Here is a 24,565-nt window from a genome sequence, read left to right as displayed (position 1 = left end):
AAAATGTCAATAATAGAAAAGTTTTTCCTCTTGTATAGACAATCCGGAGACACTGTAGAAAATTATTATGTACAAGAATAACAATAAAGTACTCATATGAAAGAATCTTTTCTAAGTACTCGTAATATTTTAAATTAATAATATTAGTATAATATAAGAATTGAAAAAAAATATAGCTCAACTTTCGTTTAGCTGAAATCTGTTATAAAAAATGACTTTATATAAATATGCGTTCTAGAAGGCGTTAGGAGTACAAATATACAAAAAATTTTCTGCGGAAACGCGTCATTTTCATTTTTCGGACTTTAGTATAGCTGAAATCTGTTACATCAAAACTAGTTTTCGGGGTGTGTTTTAGACATTTTTCTAAACATAAAAACACAAAAAAGTGTCTGCGGAAATTTTTTATTTTGATTTTACATAAAAAAATGCTTTGACTTTAGAATAGCCGAAATCAGTTACATGAAAAATGAACTTTTATTTGTTTTATACGAGCCTTTACGAGCAAAAATATGCAAAAAATTCCTGCGGAAATGTGTCAATGTCATTCTGTGCACTTTGTTTTTCATACATTTTTCAGTTTAGAAGCTTACGGGACCCGGGAGCGAATAGGGGTGCTGGGTGGGGTAAAACATCTTTCGAAGGAATAACAATTCTTGTAGAATAGATAATATAGGTTCTTGTAAACTGTAAGTACCTCGGAATGTTGCCCTTATTCTTGTTTTTTATTAAAGCTTTACATAAATAGGGCTGATTCAAAACAAAAAATCATTGGATCATGCAGTTTTCTTTTATATTTTAATAATTAACTGTGATTTTGCAAAAATATTATTAGATTGGTTAGGATTTGGGTTGCTTTGGTTAGCTTTCCTTTGTGGAGGGTGTTAAGCTGTGGTTTCTATATGTATATAGGAAAATGTATTTTTTTATAGCAGATTTCAGTTATTCTAAAGTGCGAAATTTGGAAATTACGCATTTCCGCAGGAAAATTTGTGTTTTCCGTGGTTCACAGTAGCTTTTTTTAAGACAAATTTTTTTTTCTAATAACTGATTTCAGCTAAACGAAAGTTGACCCAAAAATATTTTTAATTCTTTCAATTCAGAATAATTATTGAAATAAAACATTTTGTTAACATACATGGCGAATGCGCCAGGTTACATCTATATACCTTTCGAACTTCATCAAAATATTTTATATTTTTGTTAAATCAATATATTTTATGTTTTCTTTTCTATAGCAACTATTCTAAAATCGTCCAAGTGACATTTAGTTGTCAACCTTATTTATATCATACTTCTTAAAAGTCAGTGCAGTTGTACAATTTCCCATACTATGACCTCTGAAATTCAGATAGTTGAGTCTCAGACCTCTTTACCTGATCAACTGATCATCAAATCATCTTCTTCTTCAACCAAGAGCACAGGCGGGGCGAAGGCGAAACTTATAAGGTAAAAATACGTAAAAATTGGTATTTTGTGTAGATAATAATATTATACATCTTAAGGGTATGTTCACACACGTGCGGCTCCGTCAACTAATTGACCATCAGTCTCTCGGAGATTTTTCTAAGTAACAGTTGCACAAATGATGCTATGTTCGACCTTTTTAATAATGTATACTCTAGCCTGAATAACCATCACTCTACAGCTACAATTTTCTGTGATTTCTCTAAGGCTTTCGACTTTCGACTGTGTAAATCATAATATCTTAATTAACAAATTGCAATACTATGGATTTAGGGGAGTGCCGTTCGAATGGCTTAAGTCATATCTTGGCAACAGAAGGCAGCTTGTAAGGATTGATACGTCTATGTCTTCTTGTAAGCCTATAGAATGTGGTGTCCCTCAGGGTTCAGTACCTACTTGGCCCTATTTTGTTTCTGGTGTTTATCAACGACATTGCAAATCTAGACATTAGCGGTAAAATCTGCCTCTTTGCGGACGATACTAGTTTCACTTGGAGCGGCTAAGATGTTACGGCACTATATAATACTATATCCAGTTACTCAACCTATCAAAAACTAAAGTTTTGTCATATAAAAGTACTATACAACCTTTTGTACTTAATAACACCACTATTGACGTCGTGGACTCTGTGAAATTCTTAGGACTTGTTGTAGACAACTCGTTAAAATGGGACTTTCACATCGAAGGATCCAAGGAAACTAAGCGCTAATCCAACCAAGGAAACTAAGCGCTTCCTGTTTTGCGCTAAGATCAGTTTCTATGGAACTTAACTTATCAACCTCTAGAATAGTTTCTTATGCTCTTTTTGAGTCGCATTTTCGTTATGTCCTTCCATTCTGGGGTACTTGCTGCGCAACAAAATTTGATCGTATTTTCAGACTTCAAAAGAGAGCAGTTCGATATTTATTGGGACTGAACAGTAGAAGTCACTGCCAGAATTTCTTTAAAAATTTCAAAATACTGACTCTTCCTTCTTTATTCATTTTTGAATCCGTTTGCTTAATCCGCAAGCACATATCTGCTATTCCCGAAAGGCCATCTCATAACTATCCACTTAGGAATGTGGAGCACGATCTTTACCTGCCAACCCCGAGCTAGTATGATTTGTATTGTGTATTTTTTGTTGTTTGTATATATTTTTTTTTGTGCTTTTGTTTGTTTTGTGAGTGCTTTGTCGATGAAGCTCTTTTGGCTTTTTGCACAATAAAGCGTTGTTTGTTGTTGTTTGTTGAGATCAAATCAAACTTAATCAAACTTTATTTCTATATACAATTCAATACAATACATACAATAAGTACAATACATTTTTTATTTTTTATTATTATACTCTGTTTTTTTTCTCAGGTAAGATTTCGACAGACGATGACAGAAAAAAAGCAGATGACGTCCCATACCAATCTATTTATTTTACTAAAAAAAGTTTCTAATAATTTTTAAGTTAACTATGGATGGGTTTAAATATATATCCGTCATACGTCGTCTCTTGTTGTTTTTAACCAGTTTTATTGGTTTATTTCAAAAATGACAGATCGTATTTCAATTTTATTGGTTTGACGGAACGACGAACAACAAACGGACGCCAATGCGTATGAACTCGCCTTTAGATTTTTGACGCTTGTCAAAGTCTTGCCAAATTATAGGTTATAATTTTGTGTCAACATTTGTCAAATACCCTGCGTTTGGTTTGGTTCATCTTCCAAGATGCACTTTGATTCGTGTTATTAAGTGTGTTTTGTGTCTTTTGAAGTCAAGTGGAGGAAAAATTGAGGGAAAATTAACTTTAGACCCAGAGCACAGTTTATAGTTAATAGGTACTCGCTGCCCAGGCAGAAAGTCTTATACACCAATAAAGTTACCATCAATAAAGTTCGTATACCATCTCGTCATAGATAAGTGCATCTCGAATATGGTAGAAGGGCCATACTAAACACATACTAAAAACTGGAGTAGCTGTAAATATCGACATTACACGATAGGTAAATAAAGGATTTTAGTACTGCAGAAAAACAATGTCAAAAGGTACTGGTTTAAAAAATTAAGATTAAAGTTAATTAATCAACCTTTGGTAAGTGTTATGTCATCTTTAACTTGTGTTGCAAAAGCATGTATTTGAGTTTAAAGATGGCGAGTTTCAAGCGGGAGCAGGGTTGCCACAAGAAAATTTTTGATTGTGTAGAACTTGACCATAAAAATGTGTAGCATTGTGTAGCCATCCATGACCAATAATTGTAAACTATCCAATAAGACCAAGAAAAAGACGTACGTTCGCCAAAGTTTAAAGCATGATTACGAGTCTCACTTCCACTCGTTTGTATACGTCAATATCATGTCAATATATTCATCCCCCCCCCCCGCAACTACGTCAAAATTGATGTCACGAAAAAACGAAAACGAAACTAACGATTTTATGGACAAATTAGACCGGTTAGTCTCTTTAAAAATTGTAAACAATTCAGGAGTGTTTAATCGGCCAAATTTCCATATAAACTGCAGTTCTTGCTGATATGGGGGGAAGTGAAATAGGAATTGAATATTATTCACGTATGCCTACGAGTGGCGTGGAAGTGTGACGTAACGATGACGTAATTGAGCAAACCTAACCAAAGTACGTGTTATCAGAGGTGTTATGTATTATTTAAGGAATTAAACAATCCTGTCTCTTTGATCCTGTCTATTTACCGTTTATGACTGGACCAATTAAGGTCCTTAATTCATGATCCAGTTCATACTCTGACATTTTACTGAACACCTGAGGATGACGGAAAAAGATATTTGTCGGTTCAAAATTTAAAGTTTACTTGCGGCCTCTTTTAATGTAACTTAGATAACTTAAAAGCAAAAAAAAAACAGCTTTTGTCAGCTGATTTACGGTTTTGGTATTATTTTTTATAAGAAATATGTAAATTCTCAAAATGTGTAGCACAGGCGATTGTGGTGTAGCTGTGCAATTATGGTAGCAAATGTGTAGCAAAATACACAATTGTGTAGCTTTTGGCAACTCCGAGCGGGAGCGAAGACGTGGCGACCTGGACGATTGATGTAAAAATCGATGTTAAAAATCGACACACATTTTTTGTAATAAGTAATTTGTCAATGGTAATAAAAACTAGTAATATAAGAGAGTATCTAGTAAAAAAAGGAAATAAGAGAAAAAAAATACAGACAGATACAATCAACTTTTAAAGTTAAATAGTATTAAATATATACAAAAGCGATGAATAATTATCATGAACGTATGATTCAGTAAGAGATTTGAATTTTCGTTTATTATTTAAAGACTTTCTAATACAATCTGGATATATAAGATACAATAATATATACATATTAAAAAGTTTAGGAGCAAAATAAGTCACTGTCCTCTGTGTATGAGTTTTTGAATACAGGGGTATACGCGAAGCGGTGACATAGATCTAGTACTATATACGTTATTGAAATAAGAGAGGGTATCTTTTGTTTTCGAGATATACAATAAGCAGGAGTGTATATACAAAGCACGCAATGGAAGTAAATTTACTTCTTTATATAGGTTATTTGTTGGGTATTTAAAATCTTTTTTATAAATAATTTTTAAGACAGTATTTTGTGCGTGTTTGTTTTACGTATTGCATTATTAAAACTCCCTACCCATATAGTTAAACAATAAGTTATAATGGATTTTACAAAGGCATTGTAAATTACTTTTAATAAATTACAATTTACTATACCTCTTAAGAGGACCTGTCAAATAATTTTGGAACAATTTTAATGAACTTCCCCGAATTCCGACTTGTTCAAAACGTTCTAACAATACTTTATGCGAAACGGTGTCGAAAGCCTTTTTTAGATCCATAAAAACAGCAAGACATTTTTTATTTTTATCTAAATTATTATTTATTTGATTAACCAATTCAAATACAGCGTCTTCTGTGTTGTGACCGCCTCTAGAGTATTAACAATGAGACTGAGACGGTACGGCAATCGAACTAAGACGTGACTGACATGTGTGAATAGGCCCTAAAGCTATCGAATAAGGTTTCCTTTCTAAAAATCGCTTCTAAATTGATTAGGTCTCATATCCCAGTCAAAAAATGTGGACCACAGCAATTAATGAAAAAACTCAAGCCAAAGACGCCATTGGTCAAAAGGTACTTTACTTCAGGGCATGATATAAATGAGAAGAATAGAAGAGAGGCGACAGATGTAAGTAACAAACACATAGGTACACTGGCAAGTGTGAAGAATACAGGGTGTATGAAAGTTCAATATACAGGGTGTCCCAATATTAGTGCCTAAAAAATAACTAGTGTTATTTATGAACATCTCCTAAAATTATAATTATGTACCTTCAAAAAATCTCATTATAGGCTTGGTGCATTCTCCGCCGGTGCTGCCACCATCGGAGAATATCGTAAACAACTGGTATATACAAATACACGGATTTAAATAGCGAGTATGGTGGAAAATTTATTATAGGGCTATTTCACAAAAAATAAAATACACAATTCAAGGACAAAATCTGAAATAGAAGACTATTTTCAGTATATTTATCAAAAAAAAAATAGTTCCGTGACATTGAATAATTTTTTTATAGGTCCTCAAAATTGCTTTAATTTGAAATAAATTTAAAGCGCCAATTGATGACGTATGAAAAATACGCCCAATCACATTGCAGAACCGTGCTCGTGCGCCAGCCAACAACTGGCAACATTGCGATTTGATTTGACCAGCACCACCTCAACTCAAGGCCAATCAACATGATATGGGCAAAGCAAATATGGCGGCGAAGGCAGCGTATTATTAAATTGTTTAACTTTAACCTGAAAAGCCGGTAGTGGTTTCGCGTTCCCATTGCATACCAGAAATAATTAATTATCTCTAGTTTGTTGTGCTTCTGCAACACGTTTGTTTTGTTCTTAGTGTTCAGTGCATGGTATGATCAGAAAATTGTGATATAATAACAGTGTAATAAAAATCCAAACCAGACATTCCACATAGGGAACTTCAAACTTTTGTGCTTGTCGTACTCCTCTATTATTAATTATTTTAAGGTAAGAACTAGAAGTATTTATCAAGATATTACACCTAAATGAGTAAAATGCCTTCACCGCCAGTCTGCATAGTACTTTATAATGGTTACTTACAATAATCAAAAGATAGGTATTAACATTTTATTGTAGCATACCTTTTACATGCTCTATTCCAAATTGTCACGAGAATTATAGAGGGGGTCCCAATGTTTCTGCTTTTGTATTCCCCAAAAATGACGAGCTTCGTAAAAAATGGTTGACAGCTATTAAAAGAGATAATTTCACTCCTACTAGTAGTTCTCGGGTAAGAAGTGCATTAAATATGCCTCACAAAAGCCAAAGCCTCTGTTACCCTACTGAGGATGTAGTTATGGCTACACTGCTTACACTTACCTCACTATAAGTAAAATATTGGAAGAATAATCAAGCTTTTTACATCAAAAAGACCACAGAAAGATATTGACAACATTCACATTTGAAAATATAAATGGCCTGCCTGGATATAAGTCTTTTTTTAAGTCACAATTGCCACTCACATGCGTCAGAATTTATTATTAAATCCATCTTGTTCAGAATATCCAATATTTTATTGAAGAACTATGCAAAAAAAAGGAATGACGTTATAAAAAGGTATTTAGTTTTTTTTCTATATAAAATCTTGAAACACATATTATATTTTTTAGTTATCCTCACCATTATAGTTTAAATTTATTCCCATTTGTGTAATGCTGCTAAACATAGGAAAAATATTCCATATTTTTTGACCCAAGCCAGTGTAGTTTATAATTCCAAGAGCATTTACCAAAGCTTTTACTAAGACAAGTAACTTCCTATACTGTCCATAATAGTATATATTTATCAAACGTGTAGTAAATTCTAAACTATGGTAGGTAAGTGTTTGCAATTGAATATTTAGTTTATATTGCTATTTTCTGTCATATATTTCTGGTTATTTCTTTTTCCGATGATTTTGAACACCCTATATATGCTACCTCAAGTTTGAATATTTACACGCTAGTACACTACCTATCTATTTTCTGAGAAAACAGACCTTTTTATAAAAAGTTACTAACTGATGTTTTCATAAAAGTAATAATACAAAAAATTCCATACTTATGTGGAGAGCTTTAGACTCCCTTTATATTAAAAAATTAGTGAAATATTACGTAATCTAACCCGACATTTGTGTGAAAAATGCCTATTTGGAAATAAAACAGGTTTTAAAATACGCGCCAAATAAAGCACTTCTATCTCCGCCATATTGGAAAAGGTTGAATGGCCTTGTGTGGAGGTGGTGGTGGGTCATACATACAAACCTCGTACCTGAGTGTTTTATATGTTCAATTAGCGTGTACCAGCGACTTGATTCGCGTCGAATTAACCATTTGTAATGGTGATGATAAAGCAAAGCAAGAATTTCCATTAACATACAAACTGGATAAAATTTTCTCACATTTATGTCAGCATGAGAAAAAAGAATATGGCGATATTATTACAAAACTTGGTAATATTTGAGGAGTAGTTTCATCTCGTTGGAATTTGACTTTCGAAAAATCCGTTTGCCAAAAATAAGCTTTTTATGTCAAGCAGTTTAAGCAGAATCGTGGTTAATCAATTACCCAACTTTTTGGAACACCTTGTATGATTTTTTAAAAAATTTCAAAATATGTAAAAGAACAAAATAAATTATGCGTGTCCAAGCGTTTTCCCGAAAGATTAACCGTTTTTTAAATAACAAAAAATATTGTAATATTTGAGGGGTGGTTTCACCCTCTTGGAACTGGAATTTCAAAAAATCCCTTCTTATCGAACCTTTACGCCGTAGAAACAACCTGTATACCAAAATTGAGCTTCTTACGTTGAGTGGTTTGAGCAGGATCGTGATTAATCAGTGAGTCAGTCACTTAAGGATTTTATATATTAGTATAGATAACGGCACTAGCAAAAAACTAAAATACTTTTCGACACGATTTCAAAATTATTTTAATGCGATCAACATGAACAGTAACCGAGACGGCTTGAAATACATAGCGAAAATTTCTGATTCCTGCCGTATACAAAATGTTAACGTTGTATTTCAATCTCATAATAGGAACCGTCTCCCTTTCAATATCCAAAAGATCTGGAGGTTTTCGCTCACAAGGTCATGACCAAGGCTTGGAGGAACGATGTGAGGCTGAAAGAACTGAAAATGAGTTGCTTTAAAAAACCGAGCCACAAAGATCGGCAAAAAAGGGACCTGCTTAACAGACTGTACGTCGAAGAGCCTAAGCTTATGGATGTTAAGACTATTTTGGAACTGGCTCCTGAGTATTTCAAGATAGTAGAAGGTAAGTGCAACCCTTGTATATGCTATTACTAAGACTTCGCTGTCCGTCCGTCAGTCTGTCACAAAGGTCTATCTTATGAACCGTTATAGCTAGACAGTTGACACTTTTACAGATAATGTATCTATGTGGCCGCTCTAAGAACAAATACTAAAAACAGAATTAAATAAATGTTTATAAATAAAAAAGTACTTTCCCTAAACATTATCTTTTAAGTAAAAATTTTACATAGAATCTTTCAAGTCCTCGGTGGCCGCGTGATTAAAGCGTTAGGACTTTACGCTGCTATGACGTTGGAGCCGTAGTAAGGCAGGTTCGAATCCTAGTCAAGGCGACTTTTTTCTATCGTTTTTTTAGTTTTTACATATATTTACATATTTATTTTTACTTTTTGCATATTTATTATTGATTAATACAATTTTTAGTAATGTGTATAATATATTCGAGATAAATTTCTTTTGTTCGTCTTTCGGGTTCATAACGGAGTCGGGGATTCACTTGAAAGACAACAGACTCACTACGCACGCGTAACACGACAAATAATCAAAACCGGTTCCGAAAAATTGACATTTTATTTACTAGTGGTATTGAGCATTTTTTTTATTCTGCTGCTTGGCTAATGCCTAACAGTTTAAAAAAGAATGCTGCTGTTAAAAATTTATCATAAAAATATATAAAAATCTGACTTAAGCCTTTTTATGAAAGACTTTTTATAATTTTTTTTTAATGACTTAAGTCTTTTCTAAAAATACTTAAATCTTTTTCTATTTCGGAATAAAGATTTAAATCACAAACCATTTTCAAGAAGACTTATATTTTAAGTCTTAAGTCAGCCTTCGAAAAATGACTTAAAATCAAATGACTTAAGTCATTGAAATGGTTTAAATAAAAAAAAACTTAAGTTTTCCGTGGGCTTGCAGCTCTGATCTATACAGGGTGATTCACGACGATGGCACGTTAGACGTTTATGGAGAACCGGTGATAGGAATTTTTTAAAAATTGAGTTCTTATATTAAGGCACCTGCGCCATCTGTCTAAATTATTTTCAGCATTACAGTGTTGCCGCTTCATACTAAAAGTGGTAGTATCTTTGTTTCTTAGTGTTTAAAAAATAATTTTTTTTTCTAAATTTTAGGTAGACCAATACCTGATCATCTGGACATTAGGCAGTACATTGAGACGGTCAGGGAATCTCTAAGGACTAAAATTATAAACGGATATAGAGAAGATGACATAATGTTGATAGAGGAGAACATACTATTAGAACAGAAAATCATTGACACTATTAGAGACAACTACGATAAGTATGTCAACGCTTTCGAAGAGTTCCTGTATAGAGATCATACATCTTCCATGAAATTACTAAAGGTTATTATTATACAGGGTCCGGCAATAGTTCGTCGGGCATCTGTAAATTCTAAGATAAAAAAATAAGAATTTTGTTTTAGCGCAAATTTAAAGTATGTTCGAAGATGTATTCCAGGAAAATATTTAAACTTCTATAGGGTGGCTCAAAAGAGTGTGAGTGGATCGTGATGATTTTTTTTAAAGGGAACATCCTGTATATTATTGCATTTTTGGTTTCTTTTTAGATCACTTTACATAATACTTCTTTATTTGTATTTGTATTTTTTTTAATGAAGTGTGAAAAATATATATTTTTTTATTAATAACTCTGAAACTATCGAAATATATTTATTCATATCTTAGGATTATGTAAAGTGATCTGAAAGGAAGCCAAAAAATCAATAATATACAGGGTGTTCCATTTAAAAAAAATCATCCTGATCTACTCGCACATTTTTGAGCCACCCTATAGAAGTTAAAATATTTTCCTGAAATACATCCTTGTACAGTGTGTCCCATTTTGGTTGAAATCATAGGGTATCTCCGTTATTAGTGAAGATAGAAGGGTGCGGTTTGCACAAACCTGTCCCACTTTTTCGTCAAACGGAAGATGCTGCAAACAAAATTTTCATAGCCCTCTTAGTTTCTGAGCTACAGGGTATTTTCGAAAATTTTGCAATTTGGGACACCCACTGTATCTCTGTTATTGTTAAAGGTATCGAGAAGGCGAAAACTGCTTATTGTAGAACTTTTTACGTGGAATACAGTGGCGTAGTTTGTTTTTCTACCAAAAAAATATTTTTGAAAATATGAACTAAAGTTATATTTTTTCAAATGGAACACCCTGTATATTTATAAATCATATGATCTGTCTTGCTATGAGCTTCTCAAAAATATATATCACTCTATATTTATTTTTACTATTTACTGCAATGCAATATTTAAAATATATCATTTTCTTATTAGTAGGCCGTGATAAATAACAAAAAATCAAAATGGTATTTACTAAAATAGTCATACACATATTAAAATTAATTTGGGATTGATATATTTTACTTTTGAAATAACTGTTACCACTGAAACTGTGAATTTATTTTTCTTTTTTTTTATAACGGAATGGGTTTGCAAATCTCTAAAAGCTTGAATTATTAAAGCATTTTTCAGGTGTTCGACATTGTTGTAGGTTGTAGTGCCCACGATATATTTCGTATTTCAAAAATTCCCAAAATCAGAAATCGAGAACGGCGAAATCCGGAAATCGAGGAGGCTATCAATATGTGTTCATTGGTTCCAATTCATTGATTTGAAAAATAATAATTTAACAGTATTCTAATATTTTCATAGTTATGAAGGGGAATGTTTGGTTTGGTTTGGTTGTGATATATCAGTAAGATGGAGGTTTGGTTTGGTTGTGATATATCAGTAAGATGGAGTTACTGAAAGTATATTTCACGTAAATAAGCTAAAGGAATATCTAAAATTTCCGATACGATAGATTATTCGTACGTATACACGTATTCCAAGATTTACAAATAGCGGTAGGGAGTTAAGTTTCCCTAATATATAAAGAATTTATTAGCGGCTCCCAAAATAATACAAGGGACAGATAGCAGTATACTTTTAATAATTCTTTAGTTTCTTTTATTATCAATCATGGCCTACTAATAAATATGATCTTTTAATAAAAACTTTTAAATATTGCAGTAAATAGTGAAAATAAATATAGAGTGATATATATTTTTGAGAAGCTTATGGAAAGAGAGATCATATGATTTATAAATATACGGGGTGTTCCGTTTAAAAAAACATAACTTTAGTTCATATTTTCAAAAATATTTTTTTTGTAGGAAACCAGACTACGCCACTGTATTCTACGTAAACAGTTCTAGAATAAACAGTTTTCACCTTCTCGATAGCTTTAACAATAACAGAGATACAGGGGGTGTCCCAAATTGCAAAACTTTCAAAAAGACCCTGTAACTCGGAAACGAAGAGGGCTATGAAAATTTTGTTTACGGCATCTTCCGTTTGACAAAAAAGTGAGACAGGTTTGTGCAAACCGCACCCTTCTATATTCACTAATAACGGAGATACCGTATGATTTCAACTAAAATGGGACACCCTGTACATACTTTAGATTTACACTTAAACAAAATTCCCAAGTTTTTTATTCTAGGAGCTACAGATGCCCGAGGCACTATTGGCGGACCCTGTATATGGTTCACATCAAATAAACTTTTAGTCACGTGATTAAGCTTGACCGGCACAACGTTGCCCACTTTTACATATTTTCTTTTAATCAAAATATTTTACAAAACAAAAATACATTTATTATAAATATATAAACAGTTATTTTTTACATAAAAAAAGATAATCTTCTTAACAACACTTGAGGGAGATAAAGGGGCATTACTACCGTTTTCCCGTTCAAAATATTCTAATAAAGTTGCGATGAATTTTTTACGGCTATTAAGCTATCTTGTACCACTTTGCACTAAAAGAGGTTCTAAAAAGAACAATGTTCGACTGCAAGGTCTGCTAATAAACATATTTAAGCTTGAAGTGTCTCAACTCAATTCATTTAAACCAAAAACTCGTAATACAAAACTAAAATGTCAAAACGAATGACAATGTCAGGAAATAAATAAATAAATGTAGCAACTTCACATTTTTTACAGCAGAGCTACCACCTGAATCCCCAGCGCGAAATTTAAATTCCAGTTAGTCGGCCCGGCGCCGAATATGTCCATGGTTGGAAACAATGAATTTAAAAATCGCGCCCTCGATTACGCAACTAAAAGTGTAAAATCGCTATTTTTGGGGCTTACTCAACCGGGTCTCACAATGCAAATTCACCTCAAATATCCATTTAGTTGGTCATTGGCAAGCACTCTCTCATTGTACATGAAAATAACAAAACAAACATTTACTGATCTGGATAAAATTGATAGTTAAATACTAAGACTCACCCGGAGGTACTCCGCCCCCTAGCCACTGACATCACTGATATTCTATTCAATATATCACATTCCATATCTTCCATCTAATTCAAATATTATTCGGATCTATTGGTTAATAATCTTCAACAACTAGCTAGTGTCACCTGAAATAGTATAGGGGCTTCCCCCGGACGCAACTCTGCCGCTAAACAGATTCGCATCCCAATCGAATAGGCTATTGGGTAGCTCACTATCCCAACGCCGCATCGTCAATCGAGAAGACATTATGGAGACCTCAAACTCTCAAGACCAACTCGAAGGCAGGACGTCACAAGAGGTTTTCTTACCGTGGTCAAACGACCCCGTTGGCTTACAGTCAAACGATTTGCAACTATATTAGTCAAAAGACTCGCAACCTCCATTTGTCAGCTCTGTGACAAAACACAACACTCCACAGCCGGCCGGCCTATCAACAACTGACTGACCTGCCGCGCGCCGCCAAGCTAAGCCTCCTCTTACATCACAATTTTACCTGATCACAAATGTTTGCATCGCTTGCCAATGAATCATACTGTTTTCTCCATAGACTTAAAATAAAATATAGACTACACTATTTACATCTCAACGCGGACAAACAACCTTTTTTGTACACATGTTTACTTCTGGGTACAGTCGACCGAGCCTTCCTCATCCAGCCTATGTTGTCACGTCTTTAATATTATCAATATTTTTTTTCTTGTTATACACATATATTGAGATATTAATACTACAGTTTAATAAAGTAGGTTTTAATATTCCATAGATGTATTAAATAGTCCTTATACTACTAAATTATAAGTCGGATACTGTTTAATAAGGATAAGTTCTTTACAATATGACAACACCGATTAGAGGCGAGGGAGCCTATTCATTCATTTATTACCTTGTAGTACGTGTCGCACGTGTGCGGTAAAGCTTTGTTGCCGCTATCTCCCCGGCTGTATTAACGCATTTTCTTAGCTTGTAGTCCTTAAGTGTTTATTTTATTGACTTTTTCTGTTCAAAAACTATAAAATATGGTTCGCCAGTGCCAAATTTGTAAGAAATTTGACTTAAATAATCCATTTAAGTCTTGAAACGACTTTTGACCGGTAGGCAACTCTCAATTTACCCATTGGCAGTCAGTGGCGTTGTTGTAGAAAGGCGCTTATTTAGATAATATTTTAGTAAAATGTAAAATCTGATTTTTTTCTTTTACATTACATTATTTTACTTACTTACATTGTAACAAAATCATAATTATAACCCTGTTAATAATTAATAATGTTTTTATTAAAAATATATTCTGGTTTATTCTAAAATTATCTTCAGAATCTAAAATAACATACAAGAATTTTAAAATGATATTACATTATGAAACAATATTTTTTAATATACCAGGTCGTCTCAAAAGTGGCTCAACCCTATAACTTTTTTTATTTTTTCAGATAAAAAAACAGATTTGTATGTTAGTAGGTATATGGCATAAATTAGGATTTATTGACGTATTCAATTGTTTTTGGTCTCTTCCTGTTTCACCGAAATGATTACATCTTTTGATTTTTAAAAGCACCCTCGGTATATTGCTACTTTATTCGATAAAAAATGACACTCTGAATAGAATGACATATCATATGTCAACTTTTGACATTGTCGCTTAAAAACATATCCTATTTTAAATTTCAATCCAGTTTTTTCAATCCACTAAGTTTTAATCAAGGAGCCTTGGAAAAATAGTTTTGATCGTCTAATAGGTTTCGTGTCTTGTCTAGGCCGGTTAAAAGATGTACAAATCGTATTTTTAATCATACATATGTCAATTTTTTCAAATGGAACAAAGATGACTCATTAGCATATTTGGAAAAAGCATTTTTTTATGAATATATTGATAGCACACACTTGGTATTTCGAGTCAAATTGTCGTTATGAACCGCGTGTTACAATTACAATTAAACCATATGCGAAAATGTCAAAAGTTGACATATGATATGTCATTCTATTCAGAGTGTCATTTTCTATCGAATAAAGTAGAATATACCGAGGGCGCCGTTTAAAAATTAAAAGTTATAGTCATTTCCGGTTAAAAAGGAAGTGACCAAAAACAATTGAATGCGTCAATCAATCCTAATTTATTTCATATACTAACATACTAAATCTTGTTTTTTTATTTGAAAATATAAAAAAATTATGGGGGATGAGCCACTTTTGAGACGCACCTGGTATAATAAAGACAGTACCGAGTTAAATAAATGTAGTTTTTATTTTATCACCTTCCTTGCTTTAATGGAACAGATTTATGTTTTCTCTAATTTACATAATAAGACATCACTTAACCAGAAACAAAATTACAACAATCATATTTTTTTTTCTCTCCCTGTCGCCGATTCTATTATATCTGTGGAATAGATCCTGTTTTGATTAATATTAGGGGTTGTAAATGTTTGACTAAAATTAATAATTTATTATTAATTTCAAAAATTACCTAATTTCAATTATAAAATTTCTTCTATAACGTGTATTTTATTATTTTTATCCTTTTTGGACTCTAAATTGTTTTTTCTAAACTTATATTTAAAAAACCTGTCCTAAATCTTAATAAAATATAAAAAAGTTTAAATACGATATATTTTTAATTTAATTATAGCTTCATTAAAATAAAAAAATTACCCGGCTATGATACGGAGAGTTCAGGTGTACTTGAGAAACGAAAGTTTGTGTTGTGTTTCTCGGCAGAGTCGTCAGGGAACGACCGTTACGACAGAGACAACCTATCTATCGCTCGTGTCGCACTCGTTATAACCTAAAACAATAACACAACAATAACAAGACAGTGTCTGACCGCATGTTCCAGCTATTTATGAATGAGATGCTCAGTCTATATTTTATTTTAAGTCTATGGTTTTCTCTAATCGACTTTCAAATAGAGTGTTTTAGCATTACTAGATAAATAAATAGAGAGTTTCTGAAGGAAAGCATATTCTTTATTAGAATAGTGAATAAATAAAAGCATTATTATAACAAACTTATTTTAGACGCCCTTTTCCTCGATCACGTGATATTCTTTTATAATATTTTTTAGGACTCTGAAATAGCGGCTCAAGAAGCGTACGATAAATATTCTGAGTACAAAACGGTTTTGAAAAAGTTCGGAGCGATCAGATCCTCGATATACAACTCGGAGGAAAAATGGCGCAACTGTCAAATGTACGAGAAATTCTTGTTTTTGGTCAGCCCGTTCAGTTGGAGGGTGCAGCGATTGTAAGTTTGGCCTCCAACAATTATTTTCTAAGTAACAAAAGTCTTAAGCTTGATTTTGATGCATCCGTTATCCGACGGTACGATGATGCGATATTAATTTTATCGGTTGAATTTAAAGATTTCGATCGGTTAGAAAAATAAGCAGTTTGTAAATTTATTGCATGTTCAATGTTCGTGCCTCCGTTCATCGGATATACGATTTGCTTGTGACTGGTGTCATTTTATATTTCCATTTCCATAACGATTTAGCTGTTTTATTTATAGTCCAAGAGCTATAGCAACGTTTTTGAGAGAATATTTTATGAAAGCTGGTTCTTTATTACCTATATATTTTGCTATGCTCTTCTGAACAGAGTGCGGACCGTCTGGCTGCCGGTATACGTTGCGTTCACTACTGCGCATCATATCTGTATCAAGCATTTGTTCAGTACTGCACATCACAAATTCGCCCTGTATTTCAGGAACTAAGAAGGCTAGGACAAACATATGTGTAGAGTAAACGCCACGAATGTTTGGGAGTGATTCATCGCTTGATGAAGTTAGAATCGACACGCGCGCTATCATTTTTACATTTAAAACGTAAATTTTTACCGCAGACGTAGGTTTTTAGAGGCCCGGTCTAATCATCTACCTGCGCTCCTCCTACTTATTCTAAAATGTTAGCGTGATTGACAAAGACGATACTATATCGCGTGTCTTTGATTGATTCGTTTTTGTGCGTCAGTCCATTGGTGTGCTTGCAGTGCGGCCAATGGGGCATTCCATTTTATATTTATAACCTTTGAATAAGAAGACTAAGGAAGGAGCATATCAAAAATCTTAGGTACACCGCGATGGGCCTCAAATATGGCCGACTTAAATTCCGGTTTATCAGTGTCGTTCTAATTTTATTTAAAAAATGTAAAACTATGATATAGTGTAAACGTGGGGTAGACTCAATAATTTGTTGTTTTATTTTACGTTGTGAATAAATGTTGGTAGTTATTAAAATTGTTATAAAAATATATAATTCTAATAAAAATAGATAAGTTATAATAAGTATTTATTAACACAAACATCCGATACGCTACTGAAGCAGGTAAGTCAAATTAACATATCTAAATTCTTTGACATTAAATCTTTGACAAGTAATAAATAAAAGCTAAAATGCAAGAAAAATATATAATTTAGTTAATTTAAGTGAATTTCATAAATGATCGGTTTACTACACGTATGTATATTATACCTATAGTCACTTACTAGCGAAAAGTTGTTCCATTATTTCACTCAATTTTTGCCGAGATCTACCGCACGCTACACAACCAACTATTTTAGAGTCTTTTTCGATAAATCGCGATAGTGTCACTGTTAATTTAAGTTCTGCCACAATTTCCATCTAGATTTACTACCTTTATACAACTATCAGTAGTAGAATAAATAATAAATAACATAAAATAAGCTCCGTAAAGACTGACAAATCCACAAAATTTCAAATCAAATTCAAATGTGTCAAATGAATCGTCAAACAGAACTGTCAAGGATCCCCACCCTAGAGAGCTTTTATGGTGGCTTTTCCGCCCACCATGCATGAATACATGGATAGCATTATGCTCCTTCCTTAGTCTTCTTATTCAAAGTTTATAACCAAATATATGTTTTGACAAGACTTTGACAGTTAAAACAACAAATTACAATAGATTATATATTGATTATTATATGACTTGAAACACCACGGCACTGGAATTAAGTTTTATGCGACCTTGAACAGATTAGTTCACATGGTAGCGACCGATAAATCACTCCCAAACATTCGTGGCGTTTACTATAGTATGTTTAGTTTCATAAAAAGTAGCAAAGTAATGTGAAAATCGCATCATTTTTCTCTACTCATAAAACACACGAAAATGGGATAGTCTGTACAGATGTGATGCGCAGTAGTGAACCGCCGTAGTCTACTGGCAGCCAAACGGCCCGCACTTTTGGCCATCTTTCTTAAAATTCTTGTTTTCCCGACGTTGCTAGCTCTTGTACAGGGGGAGTCAAATTCGACGCTTTTAAATGGAAACACCCTTTTCTATAGGAGATAGACAAAACTAATATCGGTGTCTGGAGCTCAATTTTCATTAAAAACATGGTGGTGAAAACCGCACATCAATATCTGTTACCGTTTCGGAGTTTTTCAAAAATATGCATTTTTAACAAATCGCTGTAACTTTTTTGCTATGGAAAATTTTGTATTTTTATAAAAACATTTCCAAAGCACCTTGTTACGTAGAATTTAATGGTTTAAGTATAACTATTTTAAAATTAATAATTTAAGAATTATCAACAGAAAATTTGATTTTTTATATGGGACAACCTGTATATTTTTAATTTATTGAAAAGAATTTAAAATTACATTTCCAAAAATGTAACACACTTGATATTTTGCTCGATTCCTCTTCGAGATATAGAGTATATCAAAATTCGCCCGCTTTAAATAAGTAAGCTTTGAACGGCACCGGCTGTAATGCAAAAAAAAACTAGTTGTGAGCATCAGTTAAAACGAAAATAATATTTGCTATGAGAGATGCAGAATTTTATAACAATTTAAAATATATTTAACCAACATCAACACATTTAAACTATATCTAATAACAATAAAAATAAATAGCAAACCAAGACATGAGATTTTGCTACAGGTGTTCGACATATCGACCGTCTTATGTTATGGACAGACGGGGCAGTTTTTGAACATTTCTCGCGGAATTCATTAACTCAGTAGGGGTGAAAGATACCCTCTCATAACTGCTAAGTTTTTCTAATTCTTGTCTAGATTATACGGAATAATAAGGAACCTTTATTCTTCCGCAAATATATCCATGGGATTAGATCGATGGGCACTAAGTCAGGCGGCCTCGACGGCCAACAGCTGGGATCTTGGTTAGCTATTCAATTATTCTTGAAATTGGCTGCAAAAATTTGCTGATAACTTCAGCGTTCAGAGGCGGTGCGTCGCGTCGTCTTGCTGGAAAAATATGTTTTCGAGTTCCATTAGGGGCATATCATCAATAAGGGGTCCAAAGCCTACTAGTTAAAAGTGGCGAACTTTTAAAAATTCTGTAATTCGAAGGGGATTATAACAAAATATCAAGTGTTCTATATTTTTGGAAAGGTAATTTTAAATTCTTTTCAGCTAATTAAAAATATAGAGGGTGTCCCAAATAAAAAATCAATTTTTCTGTTGATAACTCTTAAATTATTAATTTTAAAAAAATTATAATTAAACCATTAAATTCTACGTAAAAATGTGCTTTGGAAGTGCTTTCATAGAAATACAAAATTTTCCATAGCAAAAAAGTTACAGCGATTTGTTAAAAATGCATATTTTTGAAAAACACCCCGTAACTCCGAAACGGTAACAGATATTGATGTGCGGTTTTCACCATCATGTTTTTAATGAAAATTGAGCTCCAGACACCGATATTAGTTTTTGTCTATCTCCTATAGAAAAGGGTGTTTCCATTTAAAAGCGTCGAATTTGACTAACCCTGTACTATTATATTTTTATTAAGGTTCGGTTAAATTTGTCAAAAAAGTTTCAAAACGTCCGTTATCGTACGATCTTTCTCCGTTGACGGGCTGGACTAAAAAAATTATTGATTAAAAGTGGCGCAAAAACGCTATGACCAATCAGAGCGCCGTCGGACTATCGTATCAACGGATAACGGACGCATGAAAATCAAGCTTTAATCAATTTGATTTATTAGTAGTAGCAAGTATGGATCAGATACTACGGAAGAAGAAATGGACGAACACCTTTTCTTAAAGTATCAACTGTCTCAGGAGGAGCACGAGATGTCGCTCACGAATCTACTGGATCAGTTCAAGGACAAAAAGGACGAGGTACAGGTTCCTGAACTGTATTTTACCAGCGCAGAACAACTTATCGATGTCTTCAGGTGCGTGAATGTTAATAACTATTTAATGATATATATACCGGGTGTTTCGTCGAGCGGGACATAGGAAATCCCCCGTAAATTTCAATGGGGTCAATTATTGGCTTCCCTAATTATTTTAGAGAATAATCCTATTTAAGTTTATTGAAGAGCACTAAAACCCACATTCAAAAGAATAACTTTAGATATTTTTGATTAGCCCGTTTACGAGTTATCGCCGATTTATTTTTAAATATTTCTCCTTTCTTATGGCCCTGTATTTACTTATGAGCACCAGTCAAGGTAAATGATAACTGTCAAATGAAGTTGTCATTTCAGAAATTTATCTATTTAGTGATTTATTATTATTATTAAAAACTCATACCTACATCGAAAATATTAGCCATGAATTACACTACCGAAGGAAAAGCATTGATGATTAAATGGTATTATCAAGGAAATAGTTATCAAAAGGTGTCGGACATGTTTGCTGCTCTGTATCCGAATAGACCGATACCTGGAAAATCTACAATCGCATGGAATATCCAGAGATTTGAGAACAAAGGTACCCTAATAAATAACTGCAGATGTGAAGCAAGGCAGGAACAAAGAGGAAATGCAAGAAATGACACCGGCTTGGAAGTTTTATTGTGCGTGGAAGAGAACGATGGAAAGATCAGCACAAGGAAACTTGAGGATGAAATAGGAATAGATCACACTACAGCGTTTCGAATTTTGAAACGACATAAATACTATTCCTTCAAATATGAAAAGCACCAAGAGCTACGAGATGGGGACGAAATACGGCGGCAGGCGTTTCGTTTTGATATGATGGAAAGTGCAAACACGGATAGGGAATTTTTAAAAAACATGTTTCACTGACGAATGCACGTTAACCTTAAATAATGAACCCAATGTTCAAAATTATCGATATTGGAACAAAGAAAACCAACACAGGTTTGTCGAAACAAGGACGCAATATCCACAGAAAGTAAATGTTTGGGCAGGGATATTCGGACACAATATTATCGGGCCATTATTTAGCCAGAATATTATATGGAACTACTCGAAAATCATATTTTACCTGCTTTACATGATGCTGATGCCGCTAGGGAAAATCAGGAAGTTTTGTACCAAATGGATGGCTGCCCGGCACATAGTACCCTGGCTGTTCGGGAATATTTAGACAATAGTTTTAACGGAAACGTTATTGGCCTAAATCATACAGTAAATTGGCCAGCAAGGTCTCCTGATATTTCGCCAAATGATTTCTTTCTCTGGGGCCATTTAAGAAACAGGATATACAAGGATAAAAAATACCCAAATCTAAACGAGTTAAAAAATGCTATTTCTGCCGAATGAAATAGAATTTCAGTTTACCAACTGGCGAATGTAAGAAGAGAATTTTATGATCGCCTGGGTTATTATCTAGCAGTCGATGGAGGAATATTTGAACATCTTCTTAAATCCTAAAGTTCTAACAATTTAATAGTACCTAAATTAATAAGGTATTGAATATTGTAATAATACTATAATTAAACCTTGTAATTGATTACTTTATTTTACTTTAATTCATATTAATTTGTATTTATAAATACATTATCTTTAAGATTTCCCATGTAGGAATGAGTTTTCAATAATAATAAAGCACTAAATAGGTAAATTTCTGAAATGACAACTTCATTTGACAGTTATCTTTTACCTTGACTGGTGCTCATAAGTAAATACAGGACCATAAGAAAGGAGAAATATTTAAAAAGAAATCGGCGATAACTCGTAAACGGGCTAATCAAAAATATCTAAAGTTATCCTTTTGAATGTGTGTTTTAGTGCTCTTCAATAAACCTAAATAGAATTATTCTCTAAAATAATTAGGGAAGCCAATAATTGACCCCATTAAAATTTACATGGGATTTCCTATGTCCCGTCCGACGATGCAACACCTGGGGGGTATGTCTCTATTTGACGTAATGACGAAACTTGCAGATTCATGGAAATGCAGAACTTGAATTCTCTGCTCCACTCTGAAGAGTTGGCCGTTCCTCTGGAGCAAGTCCGCGACGGTATGCGCGAGGCAGAAGCCATGTTTGACGAGGAAATTAACAATTTGCAAGAGATGATTGATAAACTTGAAGGTGGCATAAGGTAATATTCTTCCAATCAAGGGTTGTAGTCTTTTATTTTATGTTTTTTTGAGTGTAGCTGGGAGGAAGAACGAGCCAAGTACCTGGAAGACCTCGCCCTCAAACTCATCGGCAACGAGTTCAAAAACCTGATAATGGCCGACGAAGTACTCAACCTCCACGTGTTCGTCGAGGACGTGTACGAGACCCGCATCGGACCCAACGACGCCAACCTGGGCATGGCCGAAATGATGAGGGCCATAGAGACGAAGTACCGCAACGAACTGCTGGCCATGGACAAAGTTCCGGCCGAACAAGTGGCCATGCTGGAGAGAGGCTGCTACGCCGAACAGATGATGATGATGCGGTTGGCGGAGAAGGCTGCCAAGCAGTACTCGGAGCTGCAGAGGGTTACCAGCAAGTTGAACAAAGCGTTCGCGCCTCCTTTTGTCAAGGTCGGCGGCAAAGGTAATTGAATATATCGTCCCGTTAGATCAGAACTATAATCTACGTTTATTTTCTTCAAAATTGAGATTTTTCAATGGTCTAGTAGTGATGTGTCGGTATTTGAATAACGCGATTTTGGAGCGGTGTTTTTTTGTACCGCCGTTTCGCGCTCCACAACGAATCAGGAACCTGTTACTGAAGAACGACGATCATAATAACGATAAAAGTGGAGTTAGCTTGAACCGCAGTAACGAAATAGCGCCGTGTTTCGCTCCAGGCGTCGCGCTCCTAGGGTCCTGATTTGGTCGGTCGCAAACAGTAGTAACTGGAATTGGTACGTAGCGTCGCGCGATCTCAACCGCTTCATCTGTTGCGAAGAGATGTAACTGGAACCGAAGAGATGTAATGTACCGACCTAATACCGCGACGTACTTCGCTCCAGTGCCAGTGGTCGCGCGACTGTTGAGCGCTTGGTTGCGAACAGTAGTAACTGGAACTGGAACTGGTAAGTACGTAGCGTCGCGCTTTGATCGGTCGCTGTTGGCGATGATGCTCCCGTTACAGTCGTTACGATACTTTCGAGATCGCGATTTTCGCTAGATCTCGGTACTAGGCATTCTTTATTGATAATAAATACATGTTAGGTACAGCTGGTTCCAAAAAAAATGAATACGACTCTTTACACATTTTTTTCGCACATTTGGGCAGTGTATATTTATGTGTCAAGTATTTTGACATTTTAAGGTTATTGTGACATTGTATAAAACTGGCAGATAAATTTTTCGGAACGTCAGCATGACATGGGTAGAGAAATGGGGGACTGGTATCATAGAATATACTGCACGAAATAATAAAAATATGTTTTAAATCGTATTCAATTTTATTGGAACCAGCTGTACATCAGATAGTTACGAATAAACACTTTTACAAAAATAAGAAAAAACAAGGAAGAAATATGACCGAAAAAAAAGGAAATTTTTATACCTATTTTCAATTGATTTAAAATATAATCCCAATTAGAGTTATAGTATAGTCTGCAAAGAAAGATAATTAAAATAAAAGTAGTATAGTCTACAAAGAAATATAATTAAGTAAAATAGATTTTAAGAAAAAAGATAGAAAATATAATTATCTTACTAATGTATGTATTTTAATTTAAATTCTAACGGTTCTAACTTGTATCAGAAGAAGTTAAGTTAGAATAAGTTATAACTTTGAGCACACGTTATTTTTTCTTCTAGAGCTTAAGAAGAGGTCTCCACCACACGAACGTAGGCTGCAACAGGTGGTACAGCAGCGCGATTTGACACCTGGTGAAGCGGAGTACCTTGATTACTTCACTGACTTCTGCAAGTACGCCGATGACCCTAAGGACTACGGTATTGACGTCACCGGTATTCCTGGAGGTTCTTCGGCGGAAGAAAATGTCCACTAGAACGAAATATTATGTGCATCTAATGTAGTAATCTTATTCAGATTGATTATATAATCAATAATTATATATATATATACAAAAAATTTTCAGGTGTGCCGAATTTAGATATATCAATCTGGTAACCTTTAACCTTAACCTTTCTATACACACAATCAAACTTATATGGAATTACTCTTTATTTCTAACTAAAGTTTTAGCAAGGAAAAAAAATGGTATACAACTTTAAGATAGGGCTTTCTGTTGTAAATAAACATGATAATATAAAGAATAAACGACTGATGCGATTTATTTTTCTGTCAATT

At 33.8% G+C, this 24,565-nt stretch overlaps 1 protein-coding gene across 2 annotated transcripts; it reads left to right on the top strand.

Moving 5' to 3' along the window:
* Window positions 1-1,279: 1,279 nt before the first annotated feature.
* LOC115890177 (cilia- and flagella-associated protein 100-like) lies at window positions 1,280-24,352 on the top strand. Of its 2 annotated transcripts, none has more exons than XM_030910340.1 (9): window positions 1,280-1,449; window positions 5,514-5,646; window positions 8,566-8,803; window positions 9,936-10,168; window positions 16,184-16,362; window positions 20,094-20,282; window positions 22,245-22,403; window positions 22,461-22,849; window positions 24,070-24,352. In XM_030910340.1, the coding sequence occupies exons 1-9, from the start codon at window positions 1,334-1,336 to the stop codon at window positions 24,261-24,263; spliced, it is 1,830 nt and encodes a 609-aa protein (XP_030766200.1). In that variant the 5' UTR covers window positions 1,280-1,333; the 3' UTR covers window positions 24,264-24,352. The 2 variants fall into 2 exon arrangements, with proteins under 2 accessions (XP_030766200.1, XP_030766199.1); XM_030910339.1 differs by having other exon boundaries at window positions 20,091-20,282.
* The last annotated feature ends 213 nt before the right edge of the window (window positions 24,353-24,565 follow it).

The sequence above is a fragment of the Sitophilus oryzae genome, unplaced genomic scaffold, assembly GCF_002938485.1.
Source record: "Sitophilus oryzae breed Bouriz unplaced genomic scaffold, Soryzae_2.0 scaffold_85_pilon_pilon, whole genome shotgun sequence".
Lineage (NCBI taxonomy): Eukaryota > Metazoa > Arthropoda > Insecta > Coleoptera > Curculionidae > Sitophilus > Sitophilus oryzae.
The sequence above is the reverse complement of the archived record's forward strand: the minus strand, read 5'-3'. Positions and strand labels throughout refer to the sequence as shown.

What these genes read in the sequence shown, in the direction of transcription:
- LOC115890177 (XM_030910339.1), top strand. Translation starts at nt 1,334, where the DNA reads ATGACCTCTGAAATTCAGATAGTTGAGTCTCAGACCTCTTTACCTGAT. An exon ending in GCGAAGGCGAAACTTATAAG is followed by an intron (nt 1,450 to 5,513) that starts GTAAAAATACGT and finishes TAAATTGATTAG; the next exon opens with GTCTCATATCCCAGTCAAAA. An exon ending in AAACTTGAAGGTGGCATAAG is followed by an intron (nt 22,404 to 22,460) that starts GTAATATTCTTC and finishes TTTTGAGTGTAG; the next exon opens with CTGGGAGGAAGAACGAGCCA.